Genomic DNA, 26,124 nt, shown 5'->3' on the forward strand with positions numbered 1-26,124 from the left:
TGCAGATGTTGAAGGACGCCAGCCTTCTAAGGAAGCATAGTCGGCTCTGTCCTCTCTTGCACAGAGCATCAGTATTGGCAGTCCAGTCCAATTTATCATCCAGCTGCACTCCCAGGTATTTATAGGTCTGTACCCTCTGCACACAGTCACCTCTCATAATCATGGGTTCTGGGAGGGGCCTGGGCCTCCTAAAATCCACCACCAGCTCTTTGGTTTTGCTGGTGTTCAGGTGGAGGTGGTTTGAGTCGCACCATTTAACAAAGTCCTTGATTAGGTTCCTATACTCCTCCTACTGCCCACTCCTGATGCATCCCACGATAGCAGTGTTGTCAGCAAACTTTTGCACATGGCAGAACTCCGAGTTGTATTGGAAGTCCGATGTATATAAGCTGAACAGGACCTGAGAAAGCACAGTCCCCTACGGTTCTCCTGTGCTGCTCACCACAATGTCAGACCTGCAGTTCCCGAGATGCACATACTGAGGTCTGTCTGTAAGATAGTCCACGATCCATGCCACCAGGTATGAATCTACTTCCATCTCTGTCAGCTTGTCACTAAGGAGCCGAGGTTGGATGGTGTTGAAGGCGCTAGAGAAGTCCAGAAACATAATTGTTACAGCACCACTGCCTCTGTCCAAGTGGGAGAGGGATCGGTGTAGCATATAGATGATGGCATCCTCCGCTCCCACCTTCTCCTGGTATTTGAAATGCAGAGGGTCGAGGGCGTGGCGTACCTGTGGCCTCAGGTGGTGAAGCAGCAGCTGCTCCATGGTCTTCATCACATGTTAAATCAGAACGACAGGCCTGAAGTCATTCAGCTCACCAGGACGTGATACCTTTGGGACTGAGGTGATGCAAGATGATTTCCAAAGCCTCAGGACTCTCCCCTGTTCCAGGCTCAGGTTGAAGTTGCACTGTAGAAGACTCCCCAGCTCCAATGCACAGGCCTTCAGCAGTTGTGGCGATACTCCATCTGAACCCACTGCTTAGTTGGCATGATGTCTCCTCAGCTCTCCGCTTACCTGGGCTGCTGTAATTGTGGGTGGAGGGAAACTCTCTCATATGCTGGTATCAGCAGAAGGATGGGTGGAGGGTGCGGTACTCCGAGATGAAAGTGAGAATGGGTTAGAGTGGTCAAACCTGCTAAAAAAGTCACACGCTTGCTCTCTGCTGTGGCGGTGGTGGCGCTTTTTTTGTGTGTACAGTTTGAAGGACGGGATGAAATACTTTTTTTTTTGTGCTGAAGCATTTCTTGACAGTGTAACGTCCAACTAACCAAAGATGCCTAGGGAAATGATCACTTTACAGCTGGGCCAATGTGGAAACCAGATTGGTTTTGAGTTCTGGAAGCAGCTTTGTGCTGAACATGGCATCAGTCCAGAAGGAATAGTTGAAGAATTTGCTACAGAGGGCACAGACCAGAAGTAATTGGGCCAGTGGATTTTCCCAGAGAGAAAAAATCCATGAAGATATATTTGATATTATAGACCGAAAAGTAGATGGAAGTGATAGCTTAGAGGGCTTTGTACTTTGTCACTCAATTGCTGGTGGTACTGGTCAGGTCTGGGCTCCTATCTTTTGTAGATGGCCTTCAGTTGTATAAACCAGCACGAATATTAATAAGTAATTTTGAAAATGAACAAATCGAGAATTAGGCCATAAGCTGCAAAGAGGGTGGACATGAGTAACAACCTGGTGGACAAGGTGTAGTTCTTAGACCAAGAAAATGTAATCTCCCACTGCAGAACTATCAGTAAAGTACATTATCTGAGCAGTGCAACATAACTTATCACTTATTATAGAAACATACACTGAATGTTTGTGAGTCATCCACAGTTTAAAGGAAATGGAGAGCTTGTGTATAAAATATTCAGCTTTAAATATCCTTAATAACTACAGTTTTCTGCTAATAAGGTCAACATCTACATAGGCAAATATTGAGAAGGCCACTAACAGACATGGAAACTGCCAGACTACAGCAAGTAGCACAATGCAATGGGAGTAGCTCGTAATTTTGCATCGATTCCAAACAGCAACAGAAACAGTCCCATACTTTGACTTTGACTAGAAATACGTACTGGTTATGGCATGAGAGAGTATTTAAGCAGTCTTTCTATGTCTGCATGAGTGTGGGTTTGGCTCCCTGCTCAGGTTTGGTTTCTACCGTGAACTTGACGCATTTCCTCTTAACCCTAAAATTAGATTAAGCAGATTTGGTAACTGGAGCAGCCCCTTTTGTAGCACACAATTGCATTTGCAATCTCTAATCTGAACATCTAAACTTTCATCTGAACTGAAACTCTGCCCTTTCTCCTTTTTCTTTCTAATGCACCCATTTTTAAGTTGACTCCCCCTTCTTTCAGTAGGAAATTCCCCAAATTTCTGCCTGTTGGTTTTTCATACAGTGTGCATATACTGAGCACCGTTTTTCTTCTATGAATACGTATATCATCATCATTTTTTTGAATGCACCTTCTAAAATCCAACTAACTGTTCTCTTATTTGAGTATCTCCTTTTTTTCAGGAGCATTCTCATTTCTTAAAATACTTTTTAGCACATTTGCACTAGAGGATCATTGTGCTGCACATAATGATATACATAATTATGAGGATGGTATTTGCCATCAAGGCATGACATTTCAAGTCCAGGAAATTTTAGGAAGGTGCCGAGAGAACACCTAATTAGAGGCCACAGATTGAAGAAGCCTGTAATATGAGGTAAATGCTCCCAATCAATTAATGTAAAAGGAAGTCTTACCTTATTGTTAATGCTTTGGATTAACTGCTGTAGAAATGCTTCCTCACTCAGCCCTTCAACTGGCACCTGCTGGAGAGGGTTTACTTGGCCACCTGTCACAGAGCTGAAAGCCTGGAATAGATTCTGATCATTCTGAAGCAGATCTGAAGGCCTTCCTATACCTCTCCCAAAAGACTGCTCTTTATCAGCAAAGACCATCTGTGATGCAGCATCCTGGAGCCATTGGTTGGACTGGCTTTTCTGACTGTAAAGAAAATTAGATTGGAATTATGCACCTGCAACGTGAAGTCATTATGTTGAGCCTACCTCATTCCCAAGATCAATTTCAGAATGTTAGTGTTTCTGGAAATTTCTAAAATCATTCTAATTTCAAAGTCTCAAAAACCCTTTCAGTTTCAAAGGAAATTGGACTCAAAGAGGACCAAGGAATTGTGAACTATTAAGAAACACATAATACCATTAGACAAGCAACAGTTAATTACTTACTCGGATTCGGAATGTGCTGCTTTTGATCCAACATTCTTGCTAGGAGCAGTGAATCGGAAGTCTTCAGATTTTTCTATTCCTGTAATGATATCAGATTACATTTATTATGTATTCCTATACTTTCTAATTAAGTTGTTACATGAATGATGGGTAGCTTTACTTAATTTGGCTAGTGTCTTTCTATCTGTCTGCATCTCTGTCTTTTTTGTGGTTTCATGGCTACTGTTCTAATTTTCATCCATTAATTCTTTTTCCAATAAACTACTCCAGTTCAGGATTGCATGGAGGTGAATCTTATCATAGCATCATGAGATACAAGAAGGAAACCGATCCTGGATGAGACTCCATTTCATCACGAGACACATTGATTCACTGATAATGGGCCAATTTAGTTTTTCAGCAAATAAAAAATATTAATCTTTGTCTTAACAGCAAAGTGTATTGAACTATTAAAACTTTTTACTTTTACATGCAAAATATTGTAGAAGGAAGGATAAAAAAATAGAAAGCTGCATAACAGTTGTGATAGAAACCAGGGTGACAGTGAGCCCCAAACACCCAAACACCAACTCAGAATGAATGTCCGGTTCAAATAATGCGACAAAATAGCACAAAAAAAAGGTTACTCTCTCTGAGACATAAAATCTCTCTCCCTTCCAAAAAGTACCACTGCACTGCCCTCCTCCAGTCGAGTGTTGCCTCTCTTCGTCCTAACTCTAACTCGCCTGGATAAGGTAATGCGGTCCCTTTGATAACAGACCCGGGAGTACTTCCGGTGCCAGGGTGATTGCCCGATGGAAGCACTTCCGGGTCACACGGAAGTCCATTATAACAGGGAGCTTGTCTTCCTGCAGTGCCGTCTTACGGCACCCAGTGACCCCAGCAGGGCTCCTCTGCCTGACTGCATGTCCTGCAGGCTTCCTCCTGGGGACCGATATCTGGGGCTGCTGCCAGCTAGAATGCTGGGGGAGGAAAAAGCCCCCAGTGACATCTTCATTCTTCAATGGGCTGTCCGACCCTTTGTTCTGGCCATCTCTTCCGGGTCTCGTTCCTCTCTCTTCCTTGGTCAGGATACCTGTCTCCCTTGTAGGGGCTTCCTGTCCAGGTAAGGAACCATCAACTCTTCTGGCTACAATGCTGATCCAGCCCTTATGGCACCTACACAGTATTTACTCAGGTTTGGTCCCAGAGGGCAACAGTGGCTGCAGGTTTTTAAATTAGAAGACAATTCTTACCACTGAAGGAAATTACTAAATTTTAGTTAACTCTTAAAATTTAGAGTTCTTCTTTTAACTTTAAGCAGCTACATTCACTCTTTTGCTTCTTATTTTCAGCTGCCACTTAAGAATGAGATATGAATGGCAGAGAAGTCAGAGGTTCACCATCCCACTTGGTTCCATTTACACCCATGTGTGCTCATCATGAAGTATTTGTTTTCATAAAATATTTGCAAAGAAATAGTAAAGAAAAAGGAGTAGGTAGATATAAGGGCAAACACAGGTCTTTATAAAATACAATGTTTATTCTCACAAATGCTCTGTTACACTGTGAAGCTCTGAAGAATGTAAAAGACATAAAGAATTTGCCAGTAACACAAGTAGCGAACAAAGTCCCAATGCAGAATCCAAGGTGCGGTCAAAAAACAGAGTGCAAGTTCAAATATCCAGAATATCACAGGTACAGAAAAATCACAATAACTGTGATTACTAAAAGAAGTAATTAACGGTAGTGAATTTTAACAAGTGACTTAACTAAAATGAAATTTTCAAATTGTTTTCTTCAGCGGGAAGAGCTGGCTTCTAATTTAAAAACTGGGTTAGAACAGAAACCTGCAGCCACTGTGAGCGCTCTGGAACCAAACTTGAGTAAATACACTCCAAACATTCTAATGGAGCATTTAAAACAAACTAACAGGAACTGTGGAAGAGAGCAAGTCTGGCAGGAATTGGCAGATGACCCCCCCTTTTGGGAGACCACCCACAAAACACAAGGAACATAACACAGGCTTAGCTACAGATACATTAAATGTAAAAAAAAATTACTAAAACATGAAGAATAACACATGCAAATAAATAAAAAATGTGCAATAAAGACACAAAACAAACATTTGAACCTCAGCCAGGTGAATATAACAGGAAGACTTAAAATTATTAATCTGCTCCACTCTGCAAATCATATGGACAATATTATCAGAAAAGTAAAATCTGCAATATAAGAATCACCAGATGTGGCAGAATGAAAACTATACTATTAAATAAGAAGTTTTATTTTCTGCAAAGAATTAGGAAATATGGTTAGAACAAAGACCAGTAGCCAATGGGGCCATCCAGAACTGAAAAAAAGGAGCCCTTACTTTATTCCTTTTTTTTTATGCAGATGATACTCAACTCTACTTCAATGTTAAAAGTGGAACTTCATCAGAGCTTTCTCAGCTCACAGCCTGCCTTAGTGAAATTAAAACCTGGATTGAGCAGAACTCTTTAAAATTAAATTGCAATAAAACTGAACTCCTGCAAATTGGGACTAAAATGCAACTTAATAAAATGAGCTCCTTCCCAGTCTATCTTGGCAGTGATCTCATCAGACCTGCCTCTACTGTAAAAAATCTTGCTGTCATTTTTGATTCCTCCCTTTCATATTCCACCCACATAAATCACATTAAGAAACTTTCTTACTTTCACCTCCGTAACATATCCTGTGTTCGCTCCTTCCTCTCCTTCTCTAATGCTGAGAAACTTGTCCATGCTTTTATCACATCAAACATCGATTATTGTAATTCCCAACTGGCAGGTGCCCCTTCTAATCTTATAACACAGCTCCAGCTTATTCAAAACTCAGCTGCAAGAGTCCTTACTCGAACCAGCAGCAGCGAGCACATCACACCCATCCTGCTTCGTCTTCACTGGCTCCCTGTGTCTTACAGAATCGAATATAAAATCCTACTAATAACCTACAAAGCCTTAAATAACCTTGCGCCAAACTACATCAGTGACCTTCTCCATCACTATGTGCCTGCCTGCCCACTAAGGTCCTCTGATTCTGGCAATCTTGTTGTGCCCCTCACTAATCTACACTCCATGGGTGGCAAGGCCGTCAGCTGTATAGCGCCCAAACTCTGGAATGGCCTACCAAAATTAATCAGGTCAGCTGACTCCACGAATTCTTTTAAAAAACAACTCAAAACTCATCTGTTCAGGAAGCCTTTTAGCTCTACTTGACTTTATTACCCTTCTCTCAGTTTACCTCTCTGTCATGATGCTCATGTAACCTGTGTGTGTGTGCACGAGACCATCAATTATGTTGTCTGTTTTTTTTTTTCCAGAATTCACTGTCTTAATCTTCTTTATTTATTTATCTGGTTTGTACAATGCTATATACTGTATACACTGTTATTCTTTATTATATTCTGTAAGTGCCTTGAGCATGGGAAAGGCACTATATAAATAAATGTATTATTATTATTATTATTATTATTATTATTCCTTGGGTGATCTTAACAAGGATCTCCTAATGAATGTCCATACAGGAGCGGTACTGTGGTTAGCTTTGCTGGCTAACAGACCTAATTGTGCTGGGCTTGAATCCCATTCTAGGTTATTGTCCACACTGTGGTTTTACCAGATAATCCTGATTTCCTAGCACATCCCCAAAGAAATGCAGACTGGGTTAACTGGAGATTCAAAACTGATGTGAATGCTGATGTGTGTGAGTGGGCCAAGCAATGGACTCCTGCCCTATTAATGGTTAATGGCTTTTTCCATCTTGTACTTGGTGATGCCAGGACAGGCTCTACACTGAACTGGGTTTGAGAATCTTATGTTAACGCATATATTGTATTTGAGTGTCTGTAGGGATAACTGGGAGGAAAACCTGAGATTCTTTAGTAATAACCCTACTTTTTCGAATAATTCAAATGTTGGTGACAAATGCAAAAACAAGAAAAATTCAAAATGCATTTTTACCTAACAAGGGTAAAGTGTAGGAAAACCAAAAATTAAAGGGTAATGAAAAAAGAAATAAAATATCAAGCATTACATCTGAAAGGCAATCCAACCACACCCTGCCTGTAGCACTTACAATGTGATGCTCACTTGCACCTGATAACTGAACATTTGTCTTCTTGCTCCTCAGACAGGATTCAGTGCATAATTAAGTAATTAGATAGCCATCTGTTCTGTTTGAGTTACAGTATAATTAAGATTTTCTACATACTGCACAGTTCCCGAAGTTGCTAATTTACATATCTAAAGTTGTTTGTTTTTTGTATACAGAAATTTTCTTTAATTGCAGTTTGTGAGAATGCTAAGCATTGAAATAATGGAAATTGTTTAGAGATGTAGAAACTGATTCTGTGAGCTAAGCTACATGCAGAGATGTTCTCTGGAAGATGACAGGTGACCAAATCAGAGCAAGAATAAGGAAGGACATAATCGATCCCATCAGTACAGAATAATGGGGATTGTGGAAGAGAGGTGAAAAAGAGAGTGCAGGCAGGGTGGAATGGGTGGAGAAGAGTGTCAGGAGTGATTTGTGACAGACGGATATCAGCAAGAGTGAAAGGGAAGGTCTACAGGACTGTAGCAAGACCTGCTATGATATATGGGTTGGAGATGGTGGCACTGACCAGAAAGCAGGAGACAGAGCTGGAGGTAGCAGAGTTAAAGATGCTAAGATTTGCATTGGGTGTAACGAGGATGGATAGGATTAGAAATGAGTACATTAGAGGGTCAGCTCTTGTTGGACGATTGGTAGACAAAGTCAGAGAGGCGAGATTGTGTTGGTTTGGACATGTGCAGAGGAGAGATGCTGGGTATATTGGGAGAAGGATGCTAAGGATAGAGCTGCCAGGGAAGAGGAAAAGAGGAAGGCCTAAGAGAAGGTTTATAGATGTGGTGAGAGAGGACATGCAGGTGATGGGTGTAACAGAACAAGATACAGAAGACAGAAAGATATGGAAGAAGATGATCCGCTGTGGCAACACCTAACGGGAGCAGCCGAAAGAAGAAGAACAAGATAATCGATCCCATCAAAAACTGAACCTGCTTAACCCAAAGTAAAGATGCTGGGTTAGGCGGATGACGGCTGATAACATGTAATTTAAATCTTGGTCAGTGGGAGAATTACTAGTGTTTATAGCAAACTGCCAATGTAAAATGATCACCTCATTTTAGATGTTTTCAAAGATGATGATTTTTCAAAAGAAGTTTATCAAGTTTGTAGTCTGTCTTTAAAAGACTCTGATATTGTTCTTTTGAGTTCAAGAATAAATAGTGTTTAAAATCTTTTCAGAGAATTTTTGAGGCAACTCTGGATGTGAAATTCAACTATAGTTGCAGTATATATAGGTTTATACAGTATATAGAGAGAGTCATTGTTGCCACATTTACAGAGTACAGTGAAACAGTTGCCTGCATGTGCTAACATGTCGGCACTGTCTTCTATATAGTATATACACACATGAACAATCAGCTATCCACTTATTGTACTTATCACTCATGCGCCTCAGTAGATCACTCTCCGAGTTCTCCTGAGGTATGTACTTCCATCCTGGGTCAAGAGAGGCCACTGGCGTTAACCTTATCCTCTATTTTTTTCTCCACAGTGCTGAGAAGACACCCAGTGCGGGCAAATGACTCCACCTCACTACATATCCTGTAGTTCCTGGAAGGAGGCGTGACTCATTACAAGAACGCACCACAGGACGGAGCTTCTTCCCACCGTGACTCTCATAGGCTTTACCAGACAAAAAAGGCTCCTCACACTAGGACCCTGATTTTTGTTTGTTTAGCACCATCAAGCACACATTTTGTTTTAATTACAGTTAAACAGGGACAACCAGTTTGGTGCTCCAACATTTTCAGCTTGTGGATCTGCAGTTCCTTCCAATGAGCACATACTACAGCATTGATTGTAATGCAAGAAGCATTATTGTGGATGCTAAACAAGTCTAATGCAAGCCACACTCCCATATACATCGACACTGAACCACATTGGGCCACTTTAAAGTCTCTGATTAACCTAAACTACACAAAAGATGTGGAAGGAGAACATGATTACCAAGAGAAAAACACAATCAGGCAAAGAACTAATGTGCAAACTCTAAATCGAAAATAACTGTTGTCACACATGTACGAGTAGGAGACAGCTAAAGGGCTGGAGTAAGTGTAATGCTACATCAGACCAGGGGGTGGCAGAGTGTGCTGACTGTCTCTCTCAGTTCCTTACAGACCATTCCTGGGAAATCCCGGCATTTCCCAGCACCTCTGATGAAGTCACTTCCGGCTCCGGTATAGATGACATCATTTCCTTTACCAGCCCTTAAAACTGCCATCTTACCTCCAAGTATTCAGTTCTGTTTTGGACTCAGTCTTGTAAACAACTCAATCAAATTTTAACCTTTTGCAGCCAGGATCATAATATATGGGTGGCTGCCCCAAACCTTTCTGACTGTCTGAAATCTTTTTGTGACACTGTGCTATAATTGAAATCTAATAGCCTTATTTATAAAAACATGCACACAATGATCCTTAATCTGATTGTATGATTATTTTCTAAAACAATAATTTAACTGCCTGGCCTGTTTGTAAAATTCATAAATAATCTTGAAATTGTGCATATGTGAACACGCATGTTGTTCCTTACGCAGAGAAAACTCTCAGATATTGTGTTATCAGCATTTAAATTAAACTAAATATGTCCTTTAGTGGTAGACAGTACTAAGTGTTCTGAGATTTTTCAGGTAAGGAAAGAGAAGTGTTGCATGCTGAAGAGAACATGCAAGTAAGAATTTCACTGTAGTCTGTAGACATGACTGTAAATAACCACATAAATCTATAAACATACTGTATATAGTAGCATTTAACGGCATATAAATGGCAAAAACATACACATGATCGACTCTGTTAAAACAGCAACTTTGAATTTTGGAGCTAAAGAAAGATTTCTCTCCAAATGTGATACAGATTCTGACAGAGGGGGAGGCCAGAGAAAATATTTTATTTTGTACCCAGTGCACTGGAGTTGCTGGAAAATCTAAATATATTGCTTGGCAGGCTGTGACAGTTGCGGTCAATAAGGCAGGCAACCAAAATACTCCAGACCTGTCTGCAAGTTCTCTGTGAAAGGACCCTGTGGCAAGGAACCCCCCCACCCAGGCCATGACAGAACTTGCTGAAATAGCATGATTGTGCATAATTGAGCTCTCAAGTGTAGAGATCTATAAGGATGGCTCTTAATAGCCAGTAATGGAACTTGAGCCGCTCATTATTATGAGTGAAAAACCAATATCTGATAACATGGTGTGTGCTTTGGAGATATCCAATAGTAGAGTAAATGTATCCACGACTCCTAACTCTTCCAAGATTTCTGTCTAAATATATAGTATGTACTACAGTGAAGATATTAGCCAGGTTACCAATTGATGATGTTAGATAGATAGATAGATAGATAGATAGATAGATAGATAGATAGATAGATAGATAGATAGATAGATAGATAGATAGATAGATAGATAGATAGATAGATAGATAGATAGATAGATAGATAGATAGATAGATAGATAGATAGTTGGGGAAGTGCTTTATTCGCTCACCACAAGAGCACAATGTCCACAAGACAAAACAGTCTTTTCCTTCTCTCCACTCCTCTCCCAGCAAGCTTTGTCCACTTGACTCTGGGTCCCCGAATGAAGTGAGGCGGCTCCTTTTATTTGGGCTCCTGGGAGTGGACCAGGTGGCTCATCAGTTATTACCTGGAATAACTCCCAGGTGTAGTCCACTATAGGGCTCTGCAGCTTCCCCTGGTAGCCCCCACGGAACCATACAGGACTGTGCCAAATCCATGTCCCAGTGTGCCCTGTGGGAATCCGTGGTGCCACAGCCACCCAAGAGGGTTGTCCTCCTCACAGATGCTATCTCCCCGGGTCATTCCATCCAGCTGGTGCCCTAGCTAGGTAATGGCCAAGGCCACCCGTCACATTAGGATGATGTAACTTTTCTCCCTTGGCAATAATGTGGATGCATTTCAATGTGTGAATCACATATTTTAGCTTTAATTATAATGTGCTCACTTTTTTACCATTGCTTATTTACACAAATGTCTAGTCTCCTGCCTTTTCCACTCCATCTGATCATACCAGATGAAACTCATCCAGCAGTAAAAAGCAAATAAGAAATTTAAACTGATCCTCCGCAAAACCCAAAATTCCACAGTACTGAACTCACATTGACTCGCCATGAGATAGGGTGGCATGGTGTAGGGTTGCTGATGTCTCACGTTAAAAGACACAGGGATCGCGTCCTGCACCTCACTGGCTAAAAAAGGACTGACTTGTAACTTTTTTGAAGCAGAAACCTTGCCAACCCTTAAGAAAAATCCATCTATCCGTCCATTATCCAACCCGCTATATCATAACACAGGGTCACGGGGGTCTGCTGGAGCCAATTCCAGCCAACACAGGGCGCAAGGCAGGAACAAATCCCTGGGCAGGGTGCCAGCCCACCACAGCTTAAGAAGAATCTGGATGAGATATTGGAACAGCTTAGCTATTAGCTAAAAAAATGGGCTTGATGGAATAAATGGTCTCTGCTTGTTTGTCAAATTTCTTATTTTCTTATTGAACTTATCTAAAAGTGATCAAACATTCCTCATTACATGGACGGAGGCCAGTTCTGAAACCTCTTCACCTTACTTTTGTCCTCATTCTGGAGTATTGCTCTTTCCATCCTCCGATATGGTGTAACGGAACACCTTAGGTGGAAGTGAGTGAACTGCTACCAGCTGAGTACGAGAATATTTAAAACATTATGTTTTCAGAATCTTTTACATTCTCAGATGGTGTAGATGTTGTAGACATAAGGTAGCCTTCAGATCGTCTACACTCACCCTGGGAGAACTCTTAGGTTTGCAGTTGAACAGAAAGAGAGGACAACGATAAAGAGCTAGAGTGTAGTGGAGTATATTTGGAGGCAGCGAGATTAAAAAAAACACACACAAATATTGAGGAGTCATCTCTACAGATGCGAGTTCAAGACAGAACTGTCCCAAGATGGCGGAGATTCCGGTTTTCGACAGGAAGAGGTGGGTCCAGGTGGACACGCACCGGAAGTGATGTCAGAGGTGTTATGACTGTCAATCAACCGGTCTGCAGAGGGAGGAAGGGAGAGAGGCATTAGGACACATCGCCAACACCTGGAGCAGTGGTAGAACTGCAGTCACTAGGGCCATTTAGCTCTCCACTATGTGCAGATGCATGACAACAACACTTGTGACAATCTAACACTTGGGTCTGTGATGATAGCAGCACATCTTCAATTTAAAAATCCATTAAAAAATTTATAGTACCAAGCCATAGGCCAAATTTTAACATTAATAATGAATCAATTTTCAGTGGTTTCTAACATAGCCTTTGGTAATGAATTAACAACAGAAAAGTAGATGCAAGAATATTCCAAGGGAAACTAGGGGAACTATTACAAAGTAGTATCACCAGAAATAGCACAGAGGGTTTGAGAGAGATTAGCTTCCTTTCCAGTTAGTCTGGCTTACTGCAAAACGCCTGGGCCAATTATTACGAGAAGGTTGTTCCCATGTGACAATGACATTTATATAACACCACAGGATATTTTGAAGTGAACTCAAGGCATTAATAATTCGAAGGTGCTAGAGGAAATACAATAAGTGGTTACACTTACTCATCCACTTACTTGGGTTGGTGGTAATGTTTTTTTTTGCCCCTTTTAAAAGTTCTATTCTTGATATATCAACTATTTTTGCAGCTCCTAGTCAGTTTCCAGCTGTAGAAATTCTTCACACACCTTCAAATTTATAAAGTTAGACAGAAAACAGAAACTGTGAACAAAGTCTTATAGCCTGGGGCACAGTGTGTGTAATAGTAAAGCTGAGAGGAGTTTTTGGCCAGCAGACAGCAAAGCAAACAAAGCTGATGGTTTATGAACTAGCAGTAACAGACTATGATTGATGAGGGCCATAATGATGACTTTGCTGCTATTGGGTGTAGTGCTTTGATTTTCTGTAACGTTACATGCAATTTGAGTTAGTGAATGTATCTGTTTCTTTCCCCAAAATGAGTCATAGTGCCCAAGATCCCCAAACACCTTCAGAAAAATGTCTGGTTTCATTCTATTTGACATATCTAACATTACTAACAAGAGGAAAATGGCCTTTTGGGTAAAAGTCATAGGATGATGTTCTTCCCACCAAGCCAATAATTCTGGATGTAATATCAGCAACAACCTTACCATTGATTTTGTTATTTTCCCATTTTATTATTCTGATATTTTCGATTATGAAAACAGTGCTGTCTTTAAAGTAGGTGTTAGTTACCAACAGTCCCTCAGAGCTCCCTGAACTCGGCTTTTATTCTCCCATTGCCTTTATGAAATTTGCACATTCAGGTAATTCAGTTTCATCCCATATCCAAAGGATGTTGCATGTTAGGCTGTTTGGCTCTAAACTGACCCCGTATGAGTGAGTGTATCCTATCATGGCCTCCTGACACCTCAAATGCAGGGACAATTTTACCCAACCAGCAAAAAATCTTCCCATAAAATGCATGGGAAAAACTTTATGTTATAACCTTGGACTGAAATAAGCAATTTCAGAAACTTGATGGATTGTTACAGTGAGTTTTGCAGCTACAACTCTCAATTACAATGTATTTTTTATTGAAGATATTACTAATTCAACAAAGCAACTCTGACAAACGTTATGGAGATTCAACAGCCAAAATGCCCTTTACATGTTCATGCAGGTATTTAACCTATCATAACAAATGTGAAGAACAGGGTTGATCTGCAAAACTCGCTAGGGTGTTTTACACAGCTAATTTGCTGGCTTCGCTGGTGACCTTATTTGTTGAATTTTTCCCTCTGCACAACCTGCCCAATCTACTTTGCACATGCAAGAATAATTTACAGTGTATACATTGTGGAAGTTAAGCCCCGGCACAGACAGGCAGACCACACAAGTGTAACAGCAACACACTTTTATTTGCTTCTTCTTGCCTTTACACAACACACAGTGCACAAATCAACCAACAATTGCTCAGTCCTTTCTTTGTTTCTCTTCTCTTTCTCTCTTCTTCTCTCTTTTCTGTCGCCTCCACTCCTCTCTTTGCAAGCTTTGTCCTCCTCCTCCCGAGTCAAACTCCTTGAATGGAGTGAGGCAGCATCCTTTATAATACAACCGGATGTGTTCCATTTGCACTCCAATTAGCTTCCAGCAGCACTCCTGGGTGTGGCGGAAGTGCTGCATGGGCACCCAGAAGTATTCCAGGTGTTCCTGGATCTTCTTCTGGCAGCACTTCCGAGTCTGGGAGAAGTGCTGCAGTCCAGGGCTCCGCAGTTGTCCCTGATGCAAACCAGGGGGGCTGCCCTCTAGTTTCCCGGGGGAGGTATTGTCTCTCTCCTGGTCCTTCCATCCTCAAGGTGTCCCGGCTGGGCAAAAGTCCCAGCCATCCTCCACAACATGCATGCATGCCGTTTCTACCCAATTGCTACTCCACCTGGATTTGCACCTCTCATGTGTTTAAAAAATGAATGAATAAATAAATAACTTGCAGTATTTTCATTTGCGTGTTACAGGTTCATCCTCCAGGTTCTTGCCACATAAATAGTTCCACCCTGGTCCAAGAGGGGGGTGCTCCAAATAACTGTGATGTCTTCCATTTCCTCCAAAAAACTGAGAAACTGCACACAGTGAGGGCAACTGACCCTGCTCTGCCTGTCCATGTGCCATATAAGTATTACTGTCCAGAAGGAGGCATCACTTCATGACCAAGCGACTAGAGAGGTAGAGCTCCTCTATAACTTAAAAAGACCTCAAGAATTATTCAGATCCACCTTAAAAGGAGGCAGTTATTTTGTTCTATATTTGATGCCATCAAGCGTTTGCTTTAGTTTTTATTTGAAGTAAATGGTGACAGCCAGTTGGGCACCAACGTGTATTTTGTTAAAATTGTCATTCCCTCGCATGACCACAAGGGGTAGAATATTTGACCATAATGAGAATTTTATAAAAATACTTCATTCTTCTACATGAATTAAATGTTGTGTCACCGTTGGATTATTAAACACGCTATGCCCCTTTCTATGTAGTATAGATCAGATAGCACTAAATCCTTGCATCACAGGCTCTGTGAGTGTTAGTTAGTCGTAGTGATAGGACCTCTGGAGATGCTGGGAGAGATAAGGGACTCAGAGTATTGTAGACTTGGAATTCAATTTTTATCTCAGGGAGGCTCAGTGGCACAGTGGTTAGGCTTTCTGTCTCACAGCTCAAGTCACATTTCTGGGCACAATAATCAGTCCAGCATAGTTGGTATTTGCTTCTCCAGTCCTCAGGGACACTTAAACCACCATTAGTACAGCTAATTTTATTAAGCCATTGGTAAATGGAAAAAAATGGATCAATAAAAAATAACAAAGCATTCTTAATCTTGCATAATCCAATTCAGGGTCACAAAGGGCTGCAGCCTGTCCTGGTAGCAATGGGCACAAGGCCATCATGTGGTTCACATATAGGCGGACACCTATGATTTGGAACTACCAGCAAAAATGTTTACATTAGGAAACTGTAGTGGAATGATCAAAATGAATCTTATTGTGATAATATTATGTATGTTATGAAGTTTTTCTGGTAATGAAAACAGACGTTGTGCTGTTCTTTGTTTGTTCTGGAAGCATCAGGAAAGGATTCAATGTGAGGCAGGTGATTAACTCACAAAGGCTTTTGATTTATTAACAAACATGTATCAGAACATATGCAAATAATGCACGTCTCCATTACTCTCAACTGCAATCTGCTAGTTTTGCTCCCCCTACTGTTCATGTAATTACAATGCCTATGTGTTCACAACAACTTTATTTAAAGTTTAAATTCACAATCTACTACACATGTCAGGTGGAGAGGAAGCTATACTCCCTAATCAAGGCGCCAACAGTGGAGATGTGTTGCATATTAATTAGCATATCTAACTAAGGACTTTTTACTCTTTACACATGATGATAATAACCCATTAAACATAAATAGTACAGTTTACAGAAATAAAAAAGTAAAAAATCTAAATCCAATGAACCTAGAAGTACTGTTGATGCTCATTCAATCTACACAGCACCATCTCACCTTGTGAATGAATTACCATAGCATTCCTATTTTTATCCAGCCCTGTTCAGAGATACTTTCTGCATTTTTTAAAACATATGTAAAATTATGTAAAAAATCTCAGAAAAGGAGTGGAAAGTAGCAATGCACAGAATTTACTCGCGATCAGTATGCGCAAAGCATAGAATTATTCAACTCAAAATTATATATTGAGCACATCTCTCTCGTTTAAAATTGTCCAAAATGTTTCCAGGGCAAGATCCAACCTGCGAACGCTGCAATCAAGCTCTGGCCTCACTGGGTCACATGTTTTGGGCCTGTGTTACCGACGTCAGGCCTAGGGGAACCTGAGCCGGGTACAAGTCACTGTTGCTACAGGGTGTAGCCACAGCAATATGGTTTAAAGCATAAAAGAAACAGACAGCAGTCCTGAGTCTCAGACCATACTTCTCTGTTCTCTTCTTCCGTTATTCTCCTTTTTCCCAGAAATATATATATGCTTCAATTTCTGCATAGATCAACATGGTAATCAGTGAAAACAATGGTGCAAGCTAATTTACTCTGTATAACAAATAGTGTTCTCAGAACTCGTTAATTTTCCAAGGAAGCAGACAGTTCTGTATCCCCACATTGTGTGTAGATAAGATACTAAATCAAAGCAGTCTGACTATTCAAAGCAGGTGACTCATTAGCAAGACAAGTAAATATTTATGTCCTGTAGATTGCCATCAGCAATAACCTGTAGCAGAATTTTCCAGAAATTCTGCCCTTTTCTTTAAAACACGGGTTTATAGCCCATTACACTAAGCAACACACCGAAATGTCATCTTGTTTAGAATACTGAATTCTAGCCCATTACACTTGCACCAAATTAACATCATTCTGGACCAAAATCTTTAAATGCCTTTCAGACAGCCTTGGTGTCAAAATCCCTCCTAACTCCTTTTTGGACTTCCAGATGGGCTTAAAGTGGAGAAGGACAAACAAACTGTGATTGCCTTTACTACACTATTAGCATGTAGACTTATCTTGCTCAATTGGAAGAATCCTACCTCACCTCTTTTAAGTCACTGCGTAACTGATGTTATATACTATTTGAAACTGGAAAGAATCAAATTCTTACTTAGAGGACGTGTACAAAACTTTTTCAAAACCTGGCAGGATCTAATCAATAACATTTTAGAATAAGCATTTAAACTGAGGAAGCAGGTTCTCTCCCATCTTTTACTCCATTTATCTTTACTCATTTATTAATTTATCTATTTTAATTATTTTAACTCGCATAAAGTTTTACACTGCTGGCCTAGCTCTCCTTCTCAGGGGTGGAGGTTGATTTGTTTCAAACCTTTTTTTTTTGCAAAACCTGAGTTATTTGTATGGAATGTTATTTGATTTTAATAAAATCAATAAAATTAAAAAAATAAATGTATTTATTTGGCCAATGCTTTTATCGAAAAGTGACTTACAACATTTGAGATTCAATTGGTTATATTTCCTTTTTTTTGTTTTTCCAACTGGAGCACAGGCAGGTGAAGTGATAGATGTAACTGAAATTCCAGATTTGGTGTTATGTGCATTGCATTGCCTTGTGCAAATAATGTTCTGTGTCCTCATATTACTACTGCTCTTTATTGCAATTCTATATACCTTTAGATGTTTATGACAACAGCAGACAAGCTTGTTTATTATGTGACTGAGGAAACTCAAATATCGCTCACATGACTGATAACTAAAATACATTCACCTCTCCATTTCCTAAACTCAGTATAGGGTGGTAGGCAGGGGTGGATCCAGGTTTTATGGGACTTAAAGCTTACACTATTTTTGAAGAAAAAGAATAGGTTGTTACAAATAAACAAAATTAGGTACAAAAGTGGATATGTATTTATAACGAGGAAAGAAAATTTGCCTTGAATTACAAGTTAGAAAAAAACCCACAATTTTGACATATAATATATTTTTTTATGAATTAACATCCTAACAAACCTTTATAATACTTTTTTTCTGACATTTTTTTGTTCTGACCCCTCAAAATTCTGTAATTGAAAAAGTGGGAGATATATGAGCTCCACAGACAATTCTGTCTGTCCAGCAATCTTTGATCACCTCTTCAATTGATAATAACGTCTTTAGGGTCCATTCTGCCATGCTGGCTGTAAAGTTCACATACACACAATGATCAAAGGTAACACATCTGAGATAGTTCTGTAATCAAAGACTAATGAAGAAAACTAGGCAGAAAATGGTATGAATGAACTTATGGTCATATAATTCCTCTTGGAGGGTGACAAATGGGGCTTAGGAGGAAGGAAGAAGGTACACTGTAAAAAAATGTCAGTAAAAATACTGTAAATGGTGAAAGTAAAATAGCTTTTCTGAAAAAAAGGAAAGTTACCTTATATAAGTTCTACTGAAAATTACCTGTATATCTTAAGCAATACATTTCATTATTTTTTTTACAGCCAAGTTCTGTAAAATCAATATTTTTCTACCATCAAAATATGCTACATACCGTTTACTGATACATTACGGTTACACTGAAAAAATCACTGTTCGTTTTTCAGTGTAAAACTGTTAAATAGTGAAGGTAAACGACTGTAAAATGTGAAGCACTGTTTCAGTAACACCGAAGTTACGATAATTGCATAAGGAAACGCCACCATTTGCCACATTGTTCCTGGTGAACCACATACCTTTGAACAGTAGGGAAAGAAACTTAAACAAAGTTTGCAGACTTATTTTTCCCTGCGTGCAGATTTATGGTGGGTTGTATTCGATAAGCCAGCACACCTGTAGGACACCATACACCACAAAAGCAAACTATACTTCTCCACCAGACAATATGACACAACTTCCTTAAACACTGAATTCTTTTAAATGTATATAATTAAATGATACATGTTTGCTGTTGGTTATTGTTACTTTACTGATACAAACTGTGTACTGGTGTTTGATCACGACAATATTTGGTAATGGTTTATTGATTGGCATATTTATTACAGTGCATGGATTTCAGGTTATGGTTAAAAGTTCACTTATATTGGAATGTGTTATATTGGAATTGGAAAAACAGTTATTTACTACAAAGTTATACTGCAGACCTCAAAATATTGTCACCTTCTGCTGTGAAACATTCTGACCTGTCATTGTTTACACACGTCTTAAACAACTATTATCATATTCTAATATTTCTGTATTATCTATATATATTTATTTATTTATTATATTACATATCTATTGACTATATTTATGTATCTAGATTGCAAATACCATACATTGCATCAATGTTCATATTGCTAACCACACGTCAATATTGCTGCTACTTCTTTGTCTTGTCTTTGCACAATGTCTTGTCTTGTTTAATACTTTAATTTTAAATTTAAATTTTAATTCTATTTTTAATGTATTATTTGCACTTCATGTTGTTACACTGTGGACCCTGAGTTTCACAATTTCGTCTATCTGTATACTTGTATATGGTTGAGATGACAATAAAGTTCGCTTTGACTTTTTTTGACTTTAACTTTACGGTAAAATTTTGGCAACCACAGCTGCCAGTACTTTACCGTAAATTAAACATTATTTTTTTTACAGTGTAGGAAAGGTCTGGATGTCACTGTTATCTTGGCTGTCCCCCAAAGCACATAAATTAAACCATCAGAGTATTGCAAGGACCGCCATATATGCAGATTCTAACCTCCATGAACCAAAGGTCTTATTACCAGCAAAGATATCTCGATTAGCATAGTTGCTTGTAAAAAAAATGGCATACACAAGTGCAATTCAAACATTTGTACTAATGTACTAAACTACATAATTAACTAGTAAAAGTACTGTACACTACGTACAGCATAATAACTTTTTGCTGAATATGTGCAGGAATTTTATGTGAATAATATGCCACTGCTATACAGCAATGCTTTCTTTTCCTGGAGGTACAACATCTTGTATCTACCTTCAAAGAGAAGGAAATTTGCTTTGCACTGAGCACAGTTTGTGTCTCCTTGAGGTGGGCGAGTCGGCACAAAGGTTTCATTGGCAAAAGCTTCCTTTAAGCCATCTCTTTACTGAGACAGCTAAGAATAACTTATTTGTTCACCAAAGAAGCTTCAGACCACATAAATAGGTCCCACCTTTAACCAGGAGCCTACTTCTCCTTAGCCTGATTTACAACCCTTCTTATATCAAAGTAGAATACCGTAGCACTCAAACTCTCAGGGTCTTTATTAGGACCTTTGAATTATTTTCTCCAAGATGAGAAGATAACCTGAGACCCCAGTGCAATAACATGGAGTTCACAGATGTTCCATGTCACCAGACAATTGGAGAACTGTGATGGTGGAGGAGTTGAAGCGTAAAGAGGCAGTCTAACAGATGGTGATTAAAATATCTTACTTTTGTAACTTTTACAAAAACATGTGAACACATTTTCAAGGGTCCTGTATGTGAGGAGCACTGCAGCTTCACTAGCCTCAGAGTAGACCTGTCTCTGGTGGCAGCTAACTGGAGCTAACCTCAAGACCTTGGGGCGCAAAGTATGAACAAATCCCATACAGAAAGCCAGAAGGGCAAACTCCTGTACACAGCCATACAGAAGACATTCAGAGTTACCAGTCAGCCTAACCTAGACATCTTTGGGAATGTGGCAGAAAAAAAGTAACAGAGGGAAACCCACACAGACAAAGGAGGAATGAGATGGGATGAGAAGTGGAAACACACCATTTGAGCTACAAGGCTACAGAGTTAAAAAAAAAATCTTCCACTGCTGTTGTTGTTGTTGTTGTTGTTGTAATCTAACAATAAATCAATTAATAAAAATAAAACCTTCTTCTTCTTCTTCTGTCAGCTGCTCCTGTTAGGGGTAGCCACAGCGGATCATCTTCTTCCATATTGCCCTGTCATCTGCATCTTGTTCTGTTACATCCATCACCTGCATGTCCTCTCTCACCACTTCCATAAACCTTCTCTTAGGCCTTCCTCTTTTTCTTCCCTGGCAGCTCTATCCTTAACATCCTTCTCCCAATATACTCAGCATCTCTCCTCCGCACATGTCCAAACCAACGCAATCTTGCATCTCTGACTTAAAATAAAACCAATTCTAACTAAAATATGAAAGACGTTCAGTCGCTTTGCTATGGTCAGCATTGGAAGGAATGAAAGACTTTTCCATACACACAAAAACATGGCCGTGAACGATGGATGGCTGAGCATATCACTATACTTGAAACTTTAGTGTTGCGTGTTCAAATTACATACTGTACCTGACCCTAGACAGTGTGGGTTGTTCATTCGACAAAAACTCTACCTCCCAGCTTCTACCCAGTTGAGCTTCTGTTCTTGTTTTGACTCCACTGCTGCCAGCCCAGCCTCCAAAATATACAATCTTGTAAAGAAAAAAGCAGCTTGAGAAAATGACTTGAGGGATTTAAATAAGCAGTTCAAAAGTCAATTTTTGTAGGAAGGAGATGACTCTAACATGCTGATGAGAAACAAGGAAAAACTAGACTGAATAAACAGAAGAGGCAGTTGTGTGAGGAAAAATGCAAAAATATTGGGGAACAGACATCCATTCAAGCTGAATTATAAATATCTCAAATTGCATTTTAAATATCTCAAAATGAATTATAGATATCTGAAACTATGTGTGCATGCAAAAGACATGAGGTCGCATCACAATCAAAACACAGATTATCCCTGAAAATGCATGAAAAATGGTAGACAGACGCCTGTCTACCTGCTTTTATCAGAGGTGCTGCTATAAGGACAGTGAGGAGTGGCAGACAAGTCACCAACATAATGACCACTGCTGGTAGAACTATGAATGGGATTCACATAGGGACCGATTCAAATATAATATTAAATCCACAGATTTTCTAAAAAAATGTTTCTGTGTAAGTAAAGAAATTTTACTTTTGAAAATCTCAGCTCCATGGGTCGGGGTTGATTTGTTTCTAACCTAGTTTTGTTAAGCTTGACTTGCACGTATGGGATGTTATCTGATAACAACTGAATTTATTTTAATAAAATTATTAAAATGATATAAAAAAAGAAATCTCAGCTAGGTTATGTTAAATCATTAACATTTATTTTGTTGTATTTTGGTAGTACACACTGAGAGTGTAAAGGATAACTGAGAGGATAAAGTGATTCTAATTATAAAGAATAATTTGAAGAAAAGGACTGACAACTGAAAAGTCATATCTCAATATGCTGACACTACCAAATAGTTTTATCAGTTGATATCATGTATGGAAAACCAGTAGGACACACCAGGACCCTAAAAGACCCTAAAAGACAAAGGGGCCTTGTTCCTTGCAGGAATATGATCATGGGCAAGATGTACAATCCCCCTGAGAGCTGTAGCAGAATGGCAGCAGGAGATACATTTATCCTACCTGAAGCAAGATGTTTGAAAGAGTAATGGGCTGGTATGAAGGTTAATTTGCCCAAACTGTAAATGTCTGCACAAGAAACAAAAAAATAAAAATGACAGATGAGCAAAGAACCACAAAAAAACTGATGGGACACACAGAGTTATCCCAGCGGAAGGAAATCAGAGATAAGGACAACATGAAAATATGCTTTGACAGTGGCTGAAAATAAAACACTCAGAGTGATGCTGGGAAATGGCTACAATAAGCAGAAGCCACAACTAGATTGTACAAAATTCTTTTTTTTTTTTTATTTTATTAATTTTTATTGTAATCATTCCATACAAATAGATCAATTTATAACCAGACAAATTAAAGACAAATCAGACCCCATCCCAGAGAAGGAGAACTTAGCAAAAGGAAAGTTGCTTAGGGCTTTTTAATTAGACAACAATAAGCAAAGGAAAGGGAGAAATAAATATCTATGTAAATAAGAGATGGAGAAGGGAATTAAATGCGGTAATAGTTAGTTGTCTTATTCTAAAATAATATTGATCAGATCCTGCCAGGTTTTGAAAAAATTTTGTACAGATCCTCTAACTGAGAATTAGATTTTTTCCAATTTCAAATAATATAAAACATCGGTTTCCCACTGACTTATCAGAGGAGAGTTAGGATTCTTCCAATTTAACAAAATAAGTCTGCGTGCCAAAAGTGTAGTGAATGCAATCACCGTTTGCTTGTCCTTTTCCACTTCAAGTCTGTCTGGAAGAACACCGAACACAGCTGTTAATGGGTTAGGAGGGATTGTGACCCCAAGGCTGTCTGAAAGGCACTTAAAAATCCATCCATCCATCCATTTTCCAACCCGCTGAATCCGAACACAGGGTCACGGGGGTCTGCTGGAGCCAATCCCAGCCAACACAGGGCACAAGGCAGGAAACAATCCTGGGCAGGGTGCCAACGCACCGCAGGACACTTAAAAATTTTTGTCCAAAATGATGTTAATTTGGTGCAGACCCAGAACATGTGACCCAGTGAGGCAGGAGATTGGTTGCAGCATTCGCAGGTTGGATCTTGCCCTGGAAACATTTTGGACAGTTTTAAGCGAGACAGATGAGCTCGATACATAATTTTTAGTTGAATAATTCTATGCTTTGCGCATATGGAGCTCGAGTGAATTCTCTGCTTTGCTACCTTCCATTCCTTTTCTGATATATTGACTAAGAGGTCTTCTTCCCAATGTCCTGTTGGATCTTTGAAAGGTAAGGACTCTAATAGGATTTTATATAATGCGGAAATGGTGTTTAATTCCTCGAAATTGAGCAGTATTTTTTCCAGCATTGTGGAGGGTGCGAGGTGGGGAAAATCGGGCAATTTCTGTTTAACAAAATTTCTAATTTGAAGATAGTGAAAGAAATGTGTAGCTGGGAGGTTGAATTTGGAACGTAATTGTTCAAAAGATGCAAATATGTTGTCTATATAAAGATCTCTGAGCATTTTAATCCCATAACTTTTCCAGGTATTAAAAACTGGATATGTTTGTGAGGGTTGAAAGAGGTGGTTTTCTTGCAGAGGTGCCACCGATAAAAGATTTTCCATCTTAAAATGCTTTCTAATTTGGTTCAATATTTTAAGTGAGTAAAGCACAATTGGGTTATTAGTATATTTGCGATAACTTGCATTTATTGGAGAGCAGAGCAGGGAGTATAAAGAAGTACTACAGGATTTTACTTCTATTGCAGACCAAGCCTGTGTATGTTCATTTATTTGTGTCCAGGTTTTAATGGCTTGTATGTTTGCTGCCCAGTAATAAAACTGAAAATTAGGTAGAGCCATGCCACCTTCTGCCTGAGGTCTTTGTAGGGTCGCTCTTTGGATACGTGGGTGTTTTGAGTTCCAAATGAATGAGGTTATTGTTGAATCTAATTGCTTAAAAAATGATTTATTGATATATATTGGAATGTTTTGAAATAAAAAAAGAAGTTTAGGAAGGATGTTAATAATAATAATTCATTACATTATTCTCAGTACTCAAAGCGCTATCCACACAGGGAGGAACCGGGAAGCGAACCCACAATCTTCCACAGTCTCCTTACTGCAAAGCAGCAGCACTACCACTGCGCCACCTGTGTTCATCTTAACAGCGTTAATTCTTCTGGCTAGAGTGGATTGTACAAAATTCTTAGGGACAAAAATACACTGAATAACAGACTTATATTAGCCCTACCATAAAAGGAACAAAAATATATGGCATTATTTGGATAACTCCAGACAGTGAAAGATTGTCAGATTGACAGCGCACTGCCTGATTCAGGAACCCAAATATTTTAATATGAACTATGATATTGAGTTTAATGAGTTAAATATTATAGAAAATATTATTTAATACACCAGTAATAAATGTCTGGTGCAGCAATTATTAACTGGAATCCGGTTTAATTATTTACATTTATCACCATCTATGTGGCGTTTGCACATTGTGCCTATGGCTGCACTGTGTTTCTCTTAGTACCCCAGTGTCCTACCACATCCCAGTGATGTATATAATCGGGGGACTGGCTCAAAATGGTGTATAAATGTGCCTTGTGATGACCTGGAATCCAACCCAGCTTCTGTTCTTGTTTTGTCTCCACTGCTGCCAGTGCAGCCTCCAAAATATGCAACCTTGTAAAGAAAAACAGAGCTCGAGCAAATGACTTGATGGATTTAAACAGGCAGCTCAAAAGTCAACTTGTGTATTAAGGAGAAGACTCTAACATGCTGATGAGAAACAAGGAGAAAACTAGACTGAATGAACAGAATAAATGAAAAATCCAAAAATATTAGGGAATGTACATCCCTGGCAAACTGAATTAGAAATATCTCAAAATGCATTTTAAAATATCTCATAATGAATTATAGATATCTGAAAATATGTTTCTTTCAAGACATCTTAGATATATTTTCAGAAATCTGTAATTCATTTCAATTCACTGGTCACTCGCAGATATGAGAAAATTATTTTAATAATAATAGTAATACATTTTATTTATTCGCCTTTCTAAAGACTGAAGGACACCGAACAATAGATAAAACACACATTATAAACAAAACTAAAATACAAAATTTAAAATCAGACAGAGCAATTGTAGTCAAAAAGAAAAAGCAGTCTTAAACAAATGAGTTTTAAGTTTAGATTTGAAAAGTGAGAATGGATCAATGTTTCTAAGCTTGGAAGGTAATGAATTCCAGAGCTGGGGAGCAGAGCAATTGAATGCTCTGCTCCCCATGGTGGTAAGACGGACGAAGGGGACAGTCAAGTGGATGGAGGAAGAGGATCTAAGGGTACAGGAGGGAATGGCATCATACAGGAGGTCTGACAGATATGGAGTTGCAAGGTTGTGGA

The 26,124-nt window shown here is 39.2% G+C and overlaps 1 protein-coding gene across 1 annotated transcript in view; it reads right to left on the reverse strand.

Annotated features, from left to right (window-relative positions):
* LOC114663759 (trichohyalin-like) overlaps positions 1–26,124 on the reverse strand; it is a 247,472-nt gene that overhangs the window by 140,506 nt on the left and 80,842 nt on the right. Inside the window, exons 7-8 of the mRNA XM_051935916.1 lie at positions 3,244–3,322; positions 2,758–3,001 (exon numbers count right to left, since the gene is read on the reverse strand). Of these exons, the coding sequence (XP_051791876.1) occupies positions 2,758–3,001; positions 3,244–3,322 (323 nt within the window). The remainder of the gene's footprint in view (positions 1–2,757; positions 3,002–3,243; positions 3,323–26,124) is intronic.

The sequence above is a fragment of the Erpetoichthys calabaricus genome, chromosome 13 (genome assembly GCF_900747795.2).
Source record: "Erpetoichthys calabaricus chromosome 13, fErpCal1.3, whole genome shotgun sequence".
NCBI classification, from domain to species: Eukaryota; Metazoa; Chordata; class Cladistia; order Polypteriformes; family Polypteridae; genus Erpetoichthys; species Erpetoichthys calabaricus.